The 18,884-nt window shown below is 33.3% G+C and overlaps 1 protein-coding gene across 8 annotated transcripts in view; it reads left to right on the forward strand.

Moving 5' to 3' along the window:
• The window catches only part of ANKRD17 (ankyrin repeat domain 17), a 155,634-nt gene that overhangs the window by 69,635 nt on the left and 67,115 nt on the right, over positions 1–18,884 (forward strand). For all 8 annotated transcript variants that reach the window (XM_014562566.2, XM_032458168.1, XM_032458185.1 and 5 more), the window contains exons 2-7: positions 3,027–3,180; positions 9,421–9,577; positions 13,181–13,328; positions 13,588–13,735; positions 14,867–15,100; positions 17,720–17,814. In XM_014562566.2, coding sequence (XP_014418052.2) covers positions 3,027–3,180; positions 9,421–9,577; positions 13,181–13,328; positions 13,588–13,735; positions 14,867–15,100; positions 17,720–17,814 — 936 coding nt within the window. The remainder of the gene's footprint in view (positions 1–3,026; positions 3,181–9,420; positions 9,578–13,180; positions 13,329–13,587; positions 13,736–14,866; positions 15,101–17,719; positions 17,815–18,884) is intronic.

An 18,884-nucleotide genomic window follows, 5' to 3' on the forward strand; every position in this document is an offset into this window, starting at 1 on the left:
AATTTTAAATCAATAAGAAAACATTTTTTTGTGTTTAATATCCCTAATGAAAAGATTGAGATGCATTTTTCTTAGTAAATTTTCACCAAGCTTAGTTAAGATACAATGTGGCATAAGGAGACTTTTTGGCAGAAAATCACTTTTGATTGAAATTTAATACTTTCTATGATCTAACTTGTAACTTTCTGACTTTTCCTATAGTAAACCCTCTATTTTAGCATATAGAAATTTTATGCTTGTCTACATGCCTTCTCCCTTTCTGATACACAAATAAGTTATTTTGGTCAAAATTTTTTCATATAATTCTTTCTGCATGCATCATCTCCTTTGAGCAACTTTAGTAAGTCTGATCTGTACTTTTGCACTGTTCTTTGATACCTTTTGTTTTCTAAAACTAATCTGAAATATTTTTCATTTGTTCATTTTACCTATGTTTATTTTTCCATGATTATTTCCTCTTTTTTTTTCTTTTGTCTTCTCTCACTGGATTGAAAAGTTGTAGATATTTTAACAGAGAAAATTTCATTAGGAAGCAACTTTTTCTCTAGAAAAACTCATCTTCTCGACCATGGTTTAAGATAAGAAGACAATTTTTTACCATGCTATAATTTTGAATCACATATTGCTATGACCAAACCATGCCCCAAAGTCCACTTCCTAGTGTAACATTTATGTTTTCACTATTGCCTTTCAAAATAAAGTTTAAAAAAATTATTGTTTTTTTCTTAACTCCCTCTCCTCATAACAATAGTTACAGACTTGGTAAAGTTAATATACTGCAAAGTTTTTGAAAATTTTTAAATATTTAAGGAGATTATTTTTGGAGTATTCTGTGTCTAATTGTATTTGAAATATTAGAAATCTGAAAGGTTATTTCATATTAATCTGCATTAGTTTAATGGAAATTTATAAAGAAACATATTATTTCCCTGTAAATTAAAATTTAGTATTAAATATGTATTGGTTAAATATAGGATTTATGCCTGGTTACTAGATAGATGTATTCAGAGATGGAGTTTCTGATACTATGTTGGTTAAGAATTTATTCTTTAAATTTTTTTCCTATTTCTGATATCTGGATATTAGGCATGAGTGTAATTGTGTTCTAGGTTATTAATAACGTATCTGTTTCAGTTATTATAGTGTTAGAAGTACCATAGATTTGTGAAATAAATTTCTTTTGATATGTTAAATAGTGATATTGTATGTTATAATTATCAACCATTTATCAGCAAATAGGAAGGAATTGTATTTTAGTATCTATCTGTAAGAAGCACTATGACAAGGGATATCAAAATAAAACTTTTCCCCATGTCTTATGAGTTGCTGTTTTCTAATTCTTTATATTTCTTTTAATTCAATCTGGTATATGTTGTTATATCAGTGATTCTCAGTGTTTGGTCTGTAGCTGTCTCAAGTTCCCAGAGACAATTTGAGGATGTTCAAGCGGTCAAAACTATTTTTATCACAATATTAATATGTTATTTGCCTTTTTACTGTGTTGGTATTTGCACTGATGATACAAAAGCAATGGTAGGTAAAACTGCTATCCCCTTAATCAAGGTTGTTGCACCAAATTTTACTAGTATCATTGTATTCATCCATATACTCACTGCCATATACTCACTGTTTAAAAAAAATAAAATTAAAAGTCAGTTTCCCCTTAAGAATGATCTTATTAGAGCAATAAATATTAATTTTATGAAGTCTCTGCCTTCGAATACATGTCTTTTTAATGCTACTGTGTATGACAAAATGGGGAGTACACATAAAGCACTTTGAAAATGAAAGTATGGTGGTGTTGGAGGGAAGAGCACTTGGGCTTTTTTGAGATGTGACATGAATTTGACACTTTTTTTTTTTCCCATGAAATGCCATTTCTGCTGGAAAATATAACTGACGGAAACACTGTGCCTGTCAAACTTGGGCATGTGGCATTCTCAAAAATGATTGAAGTAAGCCTGTCACTTTTAGGAAAACAATCAACAGTATTTGTTACCAGGGATAAAATTAAGCTTTCAAGCACAAATCAAAAATTTTTTTTCAGATCTCACAGAACTTTAATCATTGAACGAACTATTTACAGCAGTTACAATATTGGGATATTCTGATCCAGTTTTGAGGCTATAAACTCTATTGTGGAAGTGAACTCTAAATTTGAATTGAGCTGTTATCCCTAGAGTACTTTGTTCTGTTAATCAGTGTATTGGATCAATAAGTGATAAAGCATTTTGAATAGGTGATCTAAATTTTAATCACTTGGAGCTTCTTTTATTCACCTAGGCTACCATAACCAAAATTGCTAACCTATTAAAAGCTGTGTTATCCCTTAAGATTCAGTTATTTATTTTATAGATTAAATACTTAAAGCACCATAGGATCTTCCCATCTTATATTGCTCCCACCTCTTCATGGAAGGTCACAAATTAGAATTTTGGAAATTGCATTTGCCTGGGCTTCACAGCTTTCCAGTACTTAAGAACTTTTGTAATGAAAACATTAGCGATATTAATGATGTGATTTTTGATACTGTAGTTTAATTTCTAATATGATAAATATTAATAAAGGTAATCCTTATTTGAAGTCCTTGGGAGCAGCACAGCACTTTATAGTTGTATAAAGGTGTCCTAGGAACAAAAGATTTAAAAATGGCTGATTAGGTCCTCTACCAAAGTGTCAAAGGTTTCGTGTCTAAGCATTAACCTTGTAACCTCTCTCATCCACTACCCTTGCCCCATGAAATTAAAATAGGAAAGAATACATATGATTTCAGTAAGAAAAAAAAATTAGACTACATATAATATGAATAATACATTCTTAAATTATTCTATAAATGTAATTTTCTCCCTTAAACAATGGGCTTATATATCCTATTGAAATGATTAAGTATTGTGTTGTATTTATCATTGATATTTACGTTAAATATTTTTCTCCCCTGTTCCTTTTTCTTCTGTTTATTTCTCTTCCCACTTTCCATCTTTCCTTTCATTCCTCCCTTCCTTCCTTGTTTTGTATTTGTTTTCTAGGTGGAGTCTTTCATTTTGGATCAGGATGATTTGGAAAATCCAATGCTGGAAACGGCTTCCAAGTTACTCTTGTCAGGTACTGCTGATGGTGCAGACCTCAGGACAGTAGACCCAGAAACACAAGCTAGACTGGAAGCTTTACTAGAAGCTGCAGGTAAGTCTGCAAGCTCTACATACGTAATAAACCTACCTGATTTTCCAAAGTTACACATAAATGCAATTAAAAACTCCTGTTATTATAAATGTATGATCTTGGATTTTTAGTATAAGACTGTTCGTAAAGGTTAATAGATACTTTCTAGAAAATTACAGAGAACATTTCATTAAAGCATATTTTCATTACCAGAATAAAATCTGCATATTGTTGTCGACCTTATAAACATGGACTTCTTATACAGTTAGTTTTCATCAGTCCTAAATTCTATTTTTGCAAATTCACCTACTTGATAAAATTTATTTATACCCCCAGATGTGTACTTACAACACTTTCTAAATCTTTCATAAAAATGCACAGAATGATGGAAATTTTGAGTTGTTGTACGTGCATGTTTTCTACTCTGGTGGAATAAGGTGATGCTCTCTGCCTTTTTGTGGTAGCTCTCATACTGTAAACAAGTGTCCTTTTCATGATCTACTTAGTACCACTTTTTCCACTTTTTGGTGCCTTTTTTTAGGTGATTTCACTGTTCAAAATGGCCCTCAGGTATAATGCTGAAGTGCTACCTAGTGTTCCTAAATGTGAGAAGGCTGTGTGGTGTGCCTTGTGGAGAAAATCCATGTATTGAATAAGCTGCTTTGGCATGAGTTAAAGTGCTGTTGGCAGTGAATTCAATGTTAATGAATCAATGATATACTAAATAAGATTATTTTTAAACAAAAACACACATAAAACAAGCTTATGTATTGACTGGTTGATGCAAAATGCTGTGGCCAGAAGTTCACAGGCACCTAGTCCTGTTTTTCCCCTTAGAGCAATGGTTAAGTATTCTTTAATTCAGTATTCTCAGTGACTTTACAGAACATAACTACCATGAATAATAAGAGTTGATTGTATATAATTGCCCCACTTTTTTGTCATAGACTGTCTCTTAAAACCTTGTAAAGTGGGTTATCATTATATTGTCTTAATAGGAGTACTGTTTTAATTAGAGTTTATGTACGTAATCAGATTTAGTACCATAATATATAACATGCCTTAAAAATAAGGGAATAGTAACTAAATCTCCATAATCATTTAAAATTACCATATTTTCTTAACTTTTCTGAAGTACACATAAATATATGGTGAACATTAATTGTTCATGGCTTGAGCACCCTGAACTAGTGCTAAATATTATTGTACACATGTAAATTGATATTTTATTATAGCATAAAACTGACCTACTGCTGTTTGGTAATCCTGTCAATAAAAATAACATAGTATTTAATATTTGAAGAACTCATAGTTAAATTTGATTTCTGTCCTGGGAAAAATTCTAGAATGGATTATTAAAGGGATCTTGACCAAATGCAGGTGAAAATATAGTAGGGACACATGCAAGATTCTGTCCTTGAATATAGGAAACTGTTTGAAATAGTAGTGATATAATTTAGTTTTTGCCTAAAATTTGATATTGCTATAGAAGTTTACATGAGGGAAATGAGGATTGAGAAATTATTTGAAAACATGTCACAAGAGGAACAGGGGATGTTTCTCCTGAAGATGAGAAGACTCGAGTTGAATACAAGATGGTATTTGTTTTCTTTGGTGCTAAGAGGCAGAACCAGTGAAGATGCTACATGAAAGTAGATTTCAGCTTAAAGGAGCTACTTTTAGAGGTAGTGTTCCTTTTCATAGGATGCTAATAGTTGCTTCATTTCAGAATTTATTCCCATTTTTTGGTCTGTTTTCTTCATAGTAGCTAGTAAGCCAGGCTCTCCCACCCCTTCTTTCTCTCTCACTTCTCTCCCTCCCTCTTTTATTTACTTTTTTAAATGAAAATTTTCACACACAAACCTAGAGAGAATAGCACAATGAACCCTTGGCGTATCGATCATCCAGCTTCAACAGCTATTAATGTATGGACAGTTTTATTTCATCTTAACTCATTACCACCATGCTGAAATTTTTTTTTAGAAAGAAATATAATACTGTTGCACATCCAAAGAAAGAAAATAATAGTAATTCTTTAATGCTGCCAAATCATCCTGTCAGTGTTGAGATTTCCCCAGTTGTTTCATAATGATCTTTTGTAATTGATTTGTTTGAATTAGGATCCAAACAAGTTTTATATAGTTTTGAAATTATTTTTCTTAAGTGTCTTTTAATTTTAACAGTTCCTTTTTGTTCTCTCTCTCTCTCTTTTTTTTTTTAACATATTTGTTGAAGAAACTGAGTCATTTGTCCCATTTTATGGACTTTGCTAGTTGCACCTCTGTATGTTGTATTTCCTGTAAATCAGTATTCAGATTCAAATATCTGACCAGATTCAACTTCATTTTGTTTTTGGCAAGAATATTTATTCATGGATAAATATTTCCTTGTGTACCACGTAGGTGCTCTCGTTGTTTCTCTTTTTGTGATATTGCAATTGATCATGGCTTAGGTGTCTCCGAAAAGGATGTAGAGGTTTTGGAGACCTTGTCTGAAAATGCCTTTTGTACTGTCCTCATACCTGATAGTTTGACTAGTTATAGAATTCTAGTTTAAAAATCGCTTTATTTCAGACTTTTAAAGTTACTGCTCCTTGTCTCCTGGTTTTGTGGTTCAAAAATTTGACACTAACCTTATTTCTGATATCCTGTCTCTGTTACTGTTCTTTACTCATCTTCCTTTGTAGTGTAAGAATTTTTGGCATTTTAAAATTTTGCTTTCATTTTGAGAATTTTTTGGCTGTCTTTCACATTTAATACATTCTTCAGATGTCTGTTGAACACTAAGTTTTATTTGTAGTCAATAGCAATGCCTTTAAAAACTAAATTGGAAGATAACGTGTGTTTTGTCAACTGGTGGATTTCACCATAAAGTATTTATTATATATTATATAATTAGTTTTCTATTACAGCATAGCAATTTATTATAAGCAAAACAGTATTATACAACACTCATTTACTGTCTCTTAGTTTCTGTAGATAAGACATCTGGTCATGTAGTGTGGCTAGATTCACTTGTTCAGGGTCTCATGGGCTGAAATCAAGGTGTTAGCTAAGCTGAGTTTTCATCTATAGGCTGTGGGAGAAAATCCGCTCCAAGTTTATTATTGCTGGTAACAGAATTCAGTTCCTTAGAATTGTAGGACTGAGATCCTGATTTCCGTACGGACTGTCAGCTGGGGCTGCTCTCATATCTTTGAGGTTGCCCACATTCTTTGACATGTGGCTCCTCCCTCTTCATATCAGCATCCCGTGTGGAATCCTTGTGCTTTGAATCACTGGCTTCCTTTTCTCCAGTCAGCCAAAGAAATCTCTTTACACTTCCTGGGCTCATGTGATAAGGTCAGGCCCACCTAGATAATCTTCCTGTCTTCAGGTCAACTGTGCCATATAACATAACCTAATCATGGGGATAAAATCTATCAAACATACAGTTGCAGAGACTATACAGAGTGTGCACACCAGAGCTGGCTAATGTTGGGAACATTTTAGAATTCCTAGTATATCAGTGATTGGACAGAAACCCCTCCATTTCTTTGAGGGCCCCCAAATGTCAATATCTTTAAGTCTTTTCTCTGTGGCTGTTCAGTTTCTGAAGAGACACAAATACCTGTTTTTGTCTAGTCAATTATCAACCTGGCTGCCAGCTTTTTGGGAGCTGAGAGTAGAAAGGGGGCTAAGGATGTCACTGTTTATCATGCATATGTTAACTTAATCCTAGTTTTCAATTTAGTATCATCTCTGCCTCATCTATACGCAATGTCTCTTAGCCCAGGGCCTTTCTGGATAGGTTCTATAGAGAGTAGTCATTTGGCTGTGAAGTTTGCGGATGGAGTCTTCAGTGTCTAACTGCTCCTTGCAGGTGTTCAGCCAGTCTCTATTTTCCAACCCAAGCCTCACCCCTGAACCTGGAACCATATATAACTCCTGAGTCCTGTTGGGCCTATCACCTTGTCTCTCTTTGATATCTATGTTTCTGTTTATTCTGTTCTGCTAAGTCAGGTGCATCTCCTCTTTACTATGTCTTCACAAATATTAGCTTGGATTTACAAATTTCTTCTAGTTTTATCAAAGATGGAGTTCCTGCTATATTTTAGTTCTCCTTTGAGTAAATTCTAAGAAGAAAAAGGGGAAAAATAATTATCTTTAAATGATCTTGGAATCAGAAATCTAGATAATCTTTTAATGCACCTTTTCTCTGAACTTATGTGGTTCTGTTGTTTAACTGATTAAATGTCATAACTTGGAAAGAATAATCTGGTCATCACATATCTTTTCTATTATTTATTTGACCTTCACTGATTGGATAAGACCAGTAAAAAAAGGATCACCATAATCCAGAGTAGCTAGAAGAAATTAATTTTCAATCACTGTTTATTCATTTGAAAGATTACTAAGTGTTTCTTAAGCTACTTCCTAGTTATTTTTACTAAAATCGTTTTTACTTATGAAGATATGAAAAGTTCTTAAAATTTTAATATGAAATACTGTTTTCAATGTTCTTTTTCTTTCTAAAACAGGAATTACGTTCTACTGATCCATATGTATCCTCTTGTCTAATTCTATTTCTGTCACTGACAAATAGTTATTATATAGCCAATCTGAGTTGGCTAAAATATTGGAGCTAATTCTCTGATGTGAAAATGTATTTGTCATTTTCGGCTCAATAATGTTAGCGTACTTAACTAACCACAGTTATCTCATTGAGTAAATAATACTATAGCAGATTCAGACTACAGTTAACTTTTATTATTAGTGACACAAATTATATAGTAGGTATTAGTCTAATGAGACCAAGACTGTTTTTTATCCTTTTACATCTTGATTGTAGCAGACACTAAATTTGACTGCTCTGAACATTTGTTATACCTAAAATCAGAAAGTCATCCTGCCAAATTTATTTTTGGTTCCATAACATGTAACATTTCATATCTTGGATTTTTCAGAAAGAAAAGCAAACACATAGAAACTTTATTTTTATAAACTTAAAACACAAACTTATATGATATTATTAAGTCCTTCTGCTATTAAAAGAAATCTGTACAGATGTTAATTATCATAATTTGAGAGATCTTTTTGGTCTTAGTTAGTTTGTTTTAAAACCTGTAATAGTGTTTCTTAAACTTTAATGTGCATTTGAATCATTTGGGGATCTTTTTTAAAAATGCAGTAAATTTGGGGCCCTGAGATTCTACATTTCTAACAAACTCCCAAGTGACAGCAGTGCTTCTAGTTTATGAACCACATGTTGATTAGCAGGGTTCTGTAATATCCTATCATTAGATGTCCTATCTTCAAGTTAAAGCAAAGATTCTTAATCCTGGCTGTGCATCAGAATCTCCTTAGAGTCTTTAAAATGTGTAGATATCTAGGCCTCACTTACTGAATTGCATCTTTAGGTATAGGAGCGCTCAGCCTCTCTATTTTTGAAAGTCTCCATTGATGGACAGACTGGATTAAGTACCACTGAGTTAGAATAATAAAGGTTAGAGATAAGCTTGCTTTATAGTGATATCTAGAATAGCAGCAAGTTATGTTTCATGTTCATGGTAACTAACCATTTCTGCTTTTGAAATTTTTTTATTTTGCTATTCTGAATGTTTTTAAATACAGTGCTTTTAGATATGATTTTGGGTATATAATAAGTTGTAGTCATAATTTGAAGCAAATAGGTACTCATAGATAGGTTATCTTATATATAGCCTATAATGTCTTACCTGGCCATTTTTGGTTACAAGTGGTAGTAGCCCAACTAAACATTCTTAAATGAAAGTGAGCATTTGCCAAAAGTACACGGATGGCGCTGGCTTCTGGCACTGCTAGTGTCAGTGAGTCAAATATAACTGTCAGAACTGTACCCTTTCTATTTCTCTATTCTCTTCTGTGTTGACTTATTTTGGGTAGTCTTTTTCTTTTTGTGGTGATAAAAGTGGCAAAATACCTCATGACTCACATCTTAGCAATTTAGCAACCCTCGAACATAGGTTCTTCTCACAAATGTATGGCAGAAGTCTGAGTGAGGACACTCAGTTGACCCATTTTAGAACCAGAGAATCACAGGGTCAAGCACTTATGGACCACATGGAAAGAATAAGATTATGAGAGAATTGTGAAACAGTCATTTCCCAAAAGATTATGACCAGATAATATGTATGTCCAGTGTTATCATTTGAAGGTTAACATAAATTGAGTTAAGTAACTTGAATTTTGCTTTATTTCTCCCTTTGGGTATATCCAAATTGGTGTGAAAATAATATAATAGGAATAGGCAAATTATCTACGGCTGATGGTAAAGCCTTTGCAGATCCTGAAGTGCTTCGGAGGTTGACATCATCTGTTAGTTGTGCGTTGGATGAAGCTGCTGCTGCGCTTACCCGTATGAGAGCTGAAAGCACAGCAAATGCAGGGCAGTCGGACAAGTAAGTATATTTTCACTGTGATCAATAGAAAAACATTTTCTTAAAAATAATAAAAATAGCTAAGCATATATTTTGTGCCGGGTACTATACTAACGACTTTACATGTGATATCTTGTTTATACTCACAAAAAGCCTTAGCATGGATTTTGTTTTTATTCCCATTTTACTAATGAAAAGCTGAAAAGAAGTAACTTAATCAAATAGGCGATAAGTAGCAGTGCTGGGACAGCAGTGTCTGTCTGACTACAAGGCTGACGTCTTAGCCACTATGTTATAAAGGACTTTTTGCTTATTTAGGTTTTGTTTTCTTTAAAGGTTTAAGTGACAAAGAAGTAAATTACTTGTAATTAGTCATGGCATTTTCTAATTCATATGCATAGTTCTGACCATTTTAAAAGGCAAGGTTTTTATTTGTTTGTTTTATGAATGTTAAAAAAAAAGTCATTGATCTAGTTTCCATAACTTGAATGTAATTGAGTTCCAGAGACTTTATTTTTGTATGTCCTACAATTCCTTTTATATAATAGTTTATGGTTAATAAGGGCTCAATAAATATTTTGTGACTTGACCTTTTAAGTTTTTCTGATGATGTTATGCAATAAAAATCACACCATCTCATATGTAAAACAGTTATGAATAGTATAGTGAAAAATATGCCAAGAAAGCAGCTGGAAAAGAATCATTAGTACATATTAATTTCTTCACTCCTCAGAGGCTTTTTTTTTCTCTAGCTAAAAAGAAGCCATTTTATTTACAGTTGACCCTTGAACAACACAGATCTGAACTGCGTAGGTCTACTTACACTCATTTTTTCACTAGTAAATATTTCATTGCTACACAGTCTGTGATTGGTTGAATCCATGGAGGCAGAAACACGGATATAGAGGAACCACAGATATGGAGGAACCCACATGTATGGAGGAACCCACATGTATGGAGGGCTGACTAAGTTATTTGCAGATTTTCAATTGAATGGAATATGGATACCCTTTACCCTTGTGTTGTTCAAGGACCAAATGTATTTTAGCAGTTGCTTTTAAATAGAAAATTGGAGTATTCTTTCATGTATGAGTTTACAGAATAAAAAATAGCTTTCAAAAATTGTCTTTTGTATAATTAATGTTTCTATATAACATTTTTAAGACCATAAAAGAGAGGTTTATATCATTGCAGGAGTATGAATTTGCTGTTTCCTTTGGCTCTGTGTTCATCTTCATTCATCTGACTTTTTGTGTTTTTATGAATTTATTTTACCATTCTTCTCATAGATTGACTCTCCTTTTAACTTCAGTTTTATTCCTTAGTTAAAGTTCAGTTTAACTAGCCTACAATATTATTGATATTCTCCAGATATTTTTTGATGTGGTGCCTTTTGAGACTGGCAAGAGAGAAAATCATAAACACCTTGAAGAGTATATTAAAGCTAGCTCAAGTGGGAAATAGAATAAGAAAATAAAGATGATAGATTCTTTGGCATTGAAAATACTAGAGGTGATCAGCAAAACAGCAGAGTGTGTTTGTGAGTCATATTTGTTCAGCAAAACTTGAGAAACAACGGAGTACAGTGAGTGCTATGTGCCAGATTTTACATTAGTTAAGTGTGGTGCCATGTGCCAGATAAATTTTAACATAACCTTTTCTCACAAGTTCTGAAGTTCAGCTGTTGCTAGAGTAATTCCTGAAAGGATATTTTAAAGCTAATACATACAAGGAAATTGAATGAAAGTTCAAATGGAAAAATAGAGGAGGGTATGTGCCTGAGGGAGAGAGAGAATGAGAAAGCACTTGAAAGGGAGGAAAAGTATGTTCTTATATGGGAAATGTGGAAAGGATTTGTCCTAAACTTACTAAAAGGTGATAAAGAACAATGGGTCTAAAGACTATCAGTGCCTGTAAAATCGGCTATTAAGAGACAAAGTACTGAGTGCTGTTTGAGACTTTCACTTTAGTAGGGGGACAGTACAGTTATTAACAAGTAGGTAAAAATATATAGTATGCCATACAATGATAATGATTATGGGCAGAAAAAATTGAACGGAGAAGTGCTAAGGCAGTGTTTGGGATTGGAGATCATGTTGCATTTTTAATACGGTGGTAGAATTATATATTTAATATCTACATATCACTTAAAAGGTGGCTTTTTAGCAGACCTGAAATAGATAAGGCAGTGAGTTGTGCCTGAGAGAGAAGCTGTCTTGTCAGAGGAGCAGCCGATACATAAATCTTGCAGTTGCAGCTTTAATTAACGTTTTTAATGAAAAACAGAAAAGCCAATTTGGCTAAAGTGGAAAGAGTAAGAATAGTAGAATAGTAAGTGATGAAAACAGAGGTAAAAGGAGGAGTATGGAATCCTACCATTGGACAGATCTTATAAGGATTTTGGTTTTTATTGTGAATGAGATTAGAGGCCAATAGAGGATTCTGAAGAGAGGAGTGACGTGATCTACTTTCTTTTTAACAGGCTCTCCCTGGCTGCTTCTTTGAAAAGAGCCTGAAGGACAGCAAGGGTATAAGCAGGGAGACTGCGTAGGAGACTGCCATAATCTGGGCTAAAGATGATATGCTGAATCTGGGTGGTAGAGTATAGAAAAGAGGTATCCATGGATACCTTTAGTACCTAAAGTGACAGGGCCATGTTTTAAGAGGAGGATGTAAGAACTGAAGTATATTTGAAATGAAAAGAATGTTAATTAAGAGAACTGGATTTAGGGGGAAGGGCGCAGTAGCTCAGTGGTAGAGTGCGTGCCTAACATTCATGAGGTCCTGGATTCAACTCCAGTACCTCCAGTAAAAATAAATAAATAAACCCGATTACCTCCCTCACCAAAAAACCAAATAAGCAACAAAAGAAAAGAAGAACTGGATTTAGTGTTTTGCTAAGAATGAATTTTATCCCAAAGTGAAAGAATCCTTAGAAATGTCCATAGTTGGAATTCTTTTGGGAGGTTTACAGGGCAAACACTTTATTTTCAGTCTAATTTTCTGTTGTTTCACCACTTTTCCCACTCTCCTTTTGCTTGAATTAAGCCTTTGCCTTACCTGGATATTTTTCATACTTTCCCAGAACATGATGGCATAAGTAAATACTTCGAAGAAAGAATCTCCTTATCAGTTATTCATATATCAGTCAAAATTGCATGCTCACAACTTTTCTGTCTCATTTCCCTTTACTTGATTGAAGGGCCCAGATGGGCCTTTATAATTAGTACAAGTTTTACCCATTTTATTAAATTTATAGAAATTTTCAAGTTACCGAACAAACAAGTGTAATTAAAACTTGAATTTTCTTCATGTGGTTTTCTACACGATTTTGTTTTAAAATTTTGGTTTTTTTCCCCACTTATAGTAAATTGGACTTTATCTGTCAGTTGCATGACTGAAAACATTTTGTAATATTGATCATTTTAATTCAGTGACTTTTATATGTAGAGTTTTAAAACTCAGTGAACTGAATTGTTATATTTTCATTTTGTTATGAATAATGCTGAAATAATTTTTCTCATTTAGCACTACTCTCCAGATTAACTTCAAAAATCAATACTTATGCTGGGCAATTTTTTAATATTTTTATATCCTGATATTACAATATTCTTTCCCTAATAGCCGCAGTTTGGCAGAAGCCTGTTCAGAAGGAGATGTAAATGCTGTGCGAAAGTTACTGATTGAAGGGCGAAGTGTAAATGAACACACCGAGGAAGGGGAGAGCCTCCTTTGTTTAGCTTGTTCTGCTGGATATTATGAGCTTGCACAGGTTTGTGTTATCAAAATAAAGCTCACAGTTTTTTTGTTTTTTTGTTTTTTTTTTTGCTTTGTTTTATCTTAATCTGTCTTAAGGAAATAATAAAACCAGCTATCAGGCTCATTTCAACAAGTAGTTTTGTTAGATACATTTTGTGTTTATTGGCTCTTTTACTATAGTATGACAAGGTAGGTGTTTACATAAATATGTGTATATAATAAATGTTGATGATACCATTTTCTAATGCCCTTTAAAATTTTTCTTTCATAAGGTTTTGTTGGCAATGCATGCAAATGTGGAAGATAGGGGAATCAAAGGTGACATTACACCTTTAATGGCTGCTGCTAATGGAGGACATGTCAAAATTGTGAAGTTGCTGCTAGCTCATAAAGCTGATGTCAATGCACAGTCTTCAACAGGTTATGTATATTTCTTTTTCAGTTTTTAAATATGAACACCTTTTGGTAGTAATTAGTTCACATGAAAGTGATAATTAGTGATGCTTTTGCAATTATCGATGCTGCACATTTGTGTAAGTCTGTGCATTGGATTTAAAGTATATAGAATGTATTTTGAATTGACATTTCTCCAGTTTTGCGTGTGAGGGCAATTACTTGGCTTTGGTCCTTTTGTATTAAACACTGGCCCAATGAGAAGGACCATCCTCTTGAAAGTAGATAAGTGTAAGCTACAGCTCTTGAACCCAGGTTTCTTATTTATCAGGGGAGAAGGTAAGGGAAAATAGAATAAGAAGGATATGTAACAAAAGGCAGGTGTTATTAAATTGTGGCCTGCAGAAGAAGAAAGTATAATGAAAAATTGCGTCTTACAAGGGACATGTTAGTCTAAACCAATTTATTTTTCTTTCAAACTTGGACATAGATAGATTTGTATAAAAGCTCTAAAATATATGAAAATATAGTTTGTGCACTTCCTTCATGTAAGACTTTCAAATTTATTTAATATTTTAAATAATTTTAAAGGTCTGCAGGTTCTAGTTTAAGTGGGTTTTTAGAAATTCTTATTTTTACCCAGAAGTTTACTTTATTTCTCCCTGTAACATGGGAGATGTTTAAGGGAATGTTTTTGAAATTATTTTAATTTTGATCAGTTAACTGTTGTTTAAACTTGTAGTAAAAACAAATATGTAATTAAAAGGAACAACAGTATGAGGTATATGTATATATGATGAATAATTACAATCCTAAAAAAAAAAGCTTGGGAAACATTTCTCTGATTAAAGTTAGAATGAACATAACTTTTCTCTCATATGGAAAGTTAGCTTCAGAATTGCTCAGTGTTTTTTATAGCTCTACAATTGTGATAAGTGTATCTGATTTTCCATATGTGTTTGACCCTGATTTTAAATTGAAAGAATAGGGAGTTGATTTCAGTAAGATTAAATGCAATGAAGAAAAGAATTATATATTTAATATCTACATTTATTAAGGTTATAGTCTCCCATTTCAGTTTTCTTCTTGATGGTATAAATAAACCTGTTTTATTTTGGTATCTTATGTTAATGTCTTTGTTTTTCTTCATTAAAATAGGCAACACAGCACTTACATATGCTTGTGCTGGAGGTTATGTAGATGTTGTAAAGGTGCTCTTGGAATCCGGTGCTAGTATTGAGGACCATAATGAAAATGGTCATACTCCTCTTATGGAAGCTGGAAGTGCTGGACATGTGGAAGTAGCTAGACTGCTGCTAGAAAATGGGGCTGGCATTAATACGCATTCCAATGAATTTAAAGAGAGTGCCCTTACATTAGCTTGTTACAAAGGTACCGTATAATAAATTTTTTTTAAGTTTTTAAAGTCATGAAATGAGAGTTACTTTATATAGTATGGTTTTTCACTTAAAAAGTAAAATTAAAATGTGGTAATAGTATGTTTAGTGTTTAAAGTATTAGTGTTTAAAATGTTTCAGTTTGAAAAAGTTTAACATGTAAAGTTTATATATTAAACTTATAAAATATACACTCAGTGTTATGAATATTGTCAATGAAAAATGAATGTCGATCCAGTTGTTTTATTAGAAACAGTTATTTAATTTTAATATTCACTATATATTTTAATGGTTTCACTTGTTGGAATATTTTGCTTGGTTCACACAAACAAATCCTATTGAATCCAGAAGTATTTAGCCTGTGAGTTTAAAGTAAATGCAATAAAAGCCAGAATGACCTCTTAACAAAAAGATGTTTAGCTATTTCTGATGATACCAGGAAGGAGAAAAATTGAAGAAAGGATATATGAGAAGAAAAATGAAAATGATGGGGAAGTTTGTATTCAAACGAACAATTTTAGAGTATTATCAGCATGTTTAATAAAGTTAGAAGAGCTGGTTGACACTGAGAACACCTACCCATATATAGCTGTACTAAGAGGGTACATGGTGTTTTAAATGGTGTCACCCCACCTGAAAATACAGAAAAATATCTTCTTTTGGAAGGACAAGGTAATTGACTGAAAAGATACTTCGTCTTCAGCTAATTAATGCCCTAGATTATAGATTCTAAAAAGATAGTCACAGAGCCAGTTTTCAGACTCAACCTTTATGATAATGGCTTTAAACTAAGAAACTTTTTAAAAAGCAAATTGCATAAAATTTTATGTCTGCATCGCCATTCAGGTTAGCATTTCCTACGATCTGCAGCTGTGTCACGTTTGTATCATAAAATAAATGATAAGTTTTTGACCCTGAGGCATCAATAAAAAGTTCTTGCAAGGCAAGGTACAATATTTAAGGATGCACTCACTCTCAGTGGCTGAATCTTTACATACACAAGCTTGTAAGTGAGTATCTCCTTAAATTTTGCACCCAGGGCTTTGATTCCCTCATCCTGGTGTTGGTTTCTTTTTTTGTTTGTTTGTTTTCATTTTACTTCTGAGTGGCCAAGGTTTTGTTAGGTCTTTAGGAATAATTTCATTTAAACACATGGCTAAAATAATCCTTAAACACATAAATGACTAAAATTTAAGTTAAATATGAAAATATGCTCTAAAGGACTTCTGAGTGTCTGGTGTTACAGATAATTCAGATTAAGGGTGCTTAGGAAGCACAGCTGAGGTCTCTTACTTCTCCAGTTCTGTACACTAATTAGACAGAGGTTGGTCTTCATTGGGAGGAGAGGAAATAAGCCTTGGGGCAGCCTCTCCAGGGCAGGCTGATTGGGTGGCTCTCTCACCTTTTCACAAATATTTTTGAACCTGGAACTGGCTGTATTTTACTACTGAGACCCAGCTGGCCAGAGAACTTTGGGATGGGGCTATATATAACTACTCTTCCCTCTCTGCTTGTAGCCTTCCCCTACCCCTCTACTTTCCAAAAGGGGCATTTGAGGTTGGGGCTTGCAGGCTTTAATTAGAGAAGCTGAATATAGAACTGAGCTGGTGGAGAACATCTCTGCTACTTCCAAGAATCTATGGAGACTCTTTCCTTTTATTTCTGGTGAGTCTCCTAGGACACAGATTGACAAGGGGAAGATTGGGAAGGGATAGAATTCAGGCTGAGACTAGACACTGATGTGCATCTTTCGGAAGGGAGAATGAGAGGAAAGAGAGATAGTTTGTTAAAAATAAGGTAGTTATAAAAAATAAGGTGTGATAGATGCTATACTTCTCACCAAAGTTAGTTTTATTCTAACTGTTTATCTGTGAGTCCATCATCCACTCCTTCCCCTCAGTCCCAATTGATTGAGACTTGACTGCAGCTCATTCCAGATAAAGTTGGGAAAAAATTGGTCTTTTTTTCTATTGTTTCTTGCTACTATCTGAAGCCCTTTTTAAAATATAATTTATATGCTTTATAACTACTCATAAGGTATCTTTATGTGAACTGAAGCATATGGTTTATTTAGAACTACATAAATATGTATGTATGTTTATGTATGGGTGTATGTGTATATGTTTATATCTAAATAAATAAATGTAAATGGTGTTGTTTTGAGAATATGTTTATATATAGTTTCTAACTTAGTAGCAGGTTGTTCCTAAAATGTCTGTGAGTTAGTTATTGAAACTTGAAGCTCATTTCCTCATAGAAATAACTTCAATGATGATCATTATCCCAGGCTACTAGAACACAAAAGCTAATTTAGTCCATAGTATAAATAATATAACTGGCATGCCTGGGCTTTTAAAAGGTTGTAGAGAGGATATTCTGGGTGTTGCATTTTAATGGCATCTTTGCTTACCTGCAGCAAGGGTTCTTCTAGTAGCAGCCATTTCTAGGGCAACAGAGTAAGGAGTAGTACAGCAAAGGTCACTTGGATAATTTGTGTTAGATAGTTGAGGGTGGCTTGTGGCTGATTTTAGTATTGTGCTAATAAATTCATTGCTATAAGTTAAATATAACTTCTCAAAATATTTTAAAGTAATCATATACACTTTTGGTTCAGGACACCTAGAGATGGTGCGATTTCTTTTGGAAGCAGGCGCAGATCAAGAGCATAAAACAGATGAAATGCACACTGCTTTAATGGAGGCTTGTATGGTAAGACTGGTGAAATGTATACATGAAATATATTTATATGTTAGCTAGAGAGAGAGCCATTGTATAGTGAGTGCCTTCTTGGTTCAAAGATTCTGTTTATCATAGACTTATTGTGGAGCAGAACCTTAGCTATCTGAGTAGTTTTCAGAGTTAGTTGTACAACATTAACTTCTAACAGAGGTGCTTTCTGAAGCTTGACAGCACTATCTTCATTTCCGTAGTCTCACATAACTATACTGATTTTACATAATTGACACAAAAAATGACTTTTTAAATAAAACGTTTATCAAGGATATTAAAGAGAACATAATCTGCAGAGTATGCACATAATACTAAATGTAACGTGTTCATCAAACCAGTAATTTATGAAAAATTTGAAATTAGAATATTATTTATGTTACATAATCTCCCTCTATCATGGTCTTTTCTCAGCCCTGATTTCCTTTTTTAAGAACTCTTTTTTTAGTTTGTACTTGAGAATATGTAATAGTACTCACAAACTTCTGTATCTCGCTCTGTGACTTGTGGCACAAAAATGGATCAGAATAACATAGACAGATTTATGAGAAAAACATGCCAAAGATAAAAAAGGCCTCAGATGGATTTGAAGTTTCTTGTCTCATCTCCCCTTCAGAGAATGATTATTGAAAGGATGTTAAATTTTAATTACTAGTTAAAAAAAAAAAAAGTTAGGTATCCATTTATCATTTTTTTTACTGCCATACCAGTGTTTGCTTCAATAAATTATTCTTTTGAACAAACAAGTTTTCTTGGAGGGTTTTAAGTTCTCCATCTGTTAAAATGAGGATAATATCCTACTCTAGGGTTGTTGTGAGGATTAAATGACATAATGTGTGTAAAACAGATCAGTAATATCCCCATGAGAAGGAACTTAAAACGTCCTTGCCACCCTTACTAGAGAAACGACCTGCATGTAGATTAAGAAATTAAAATGGAATGTTCTGTAGACCTAACCTGCAAGCAGTGGAGATAAGTATTATAAGTAGATGAAAGAGAGTAGTAGGGGCCAGACATTTGGAGGCTTGCTAAGACATTAAGGTTTTAAATTG

This window comes from Camelus ferus, chromosome 2, assembly GCF_009834535.1.
Source record: "Camelus ferus isolate YT-003-E chromosome 2, BCGSAC_Cfer_1.0, whole genome shotgun sequence".
Taxonomy (NCBI): domain Eukaryota; kingdom Metazoa; phylum Chordata; class Mammalia; order Artiodactyla; family Camelidae; genus Camelus; species Camelus ferus.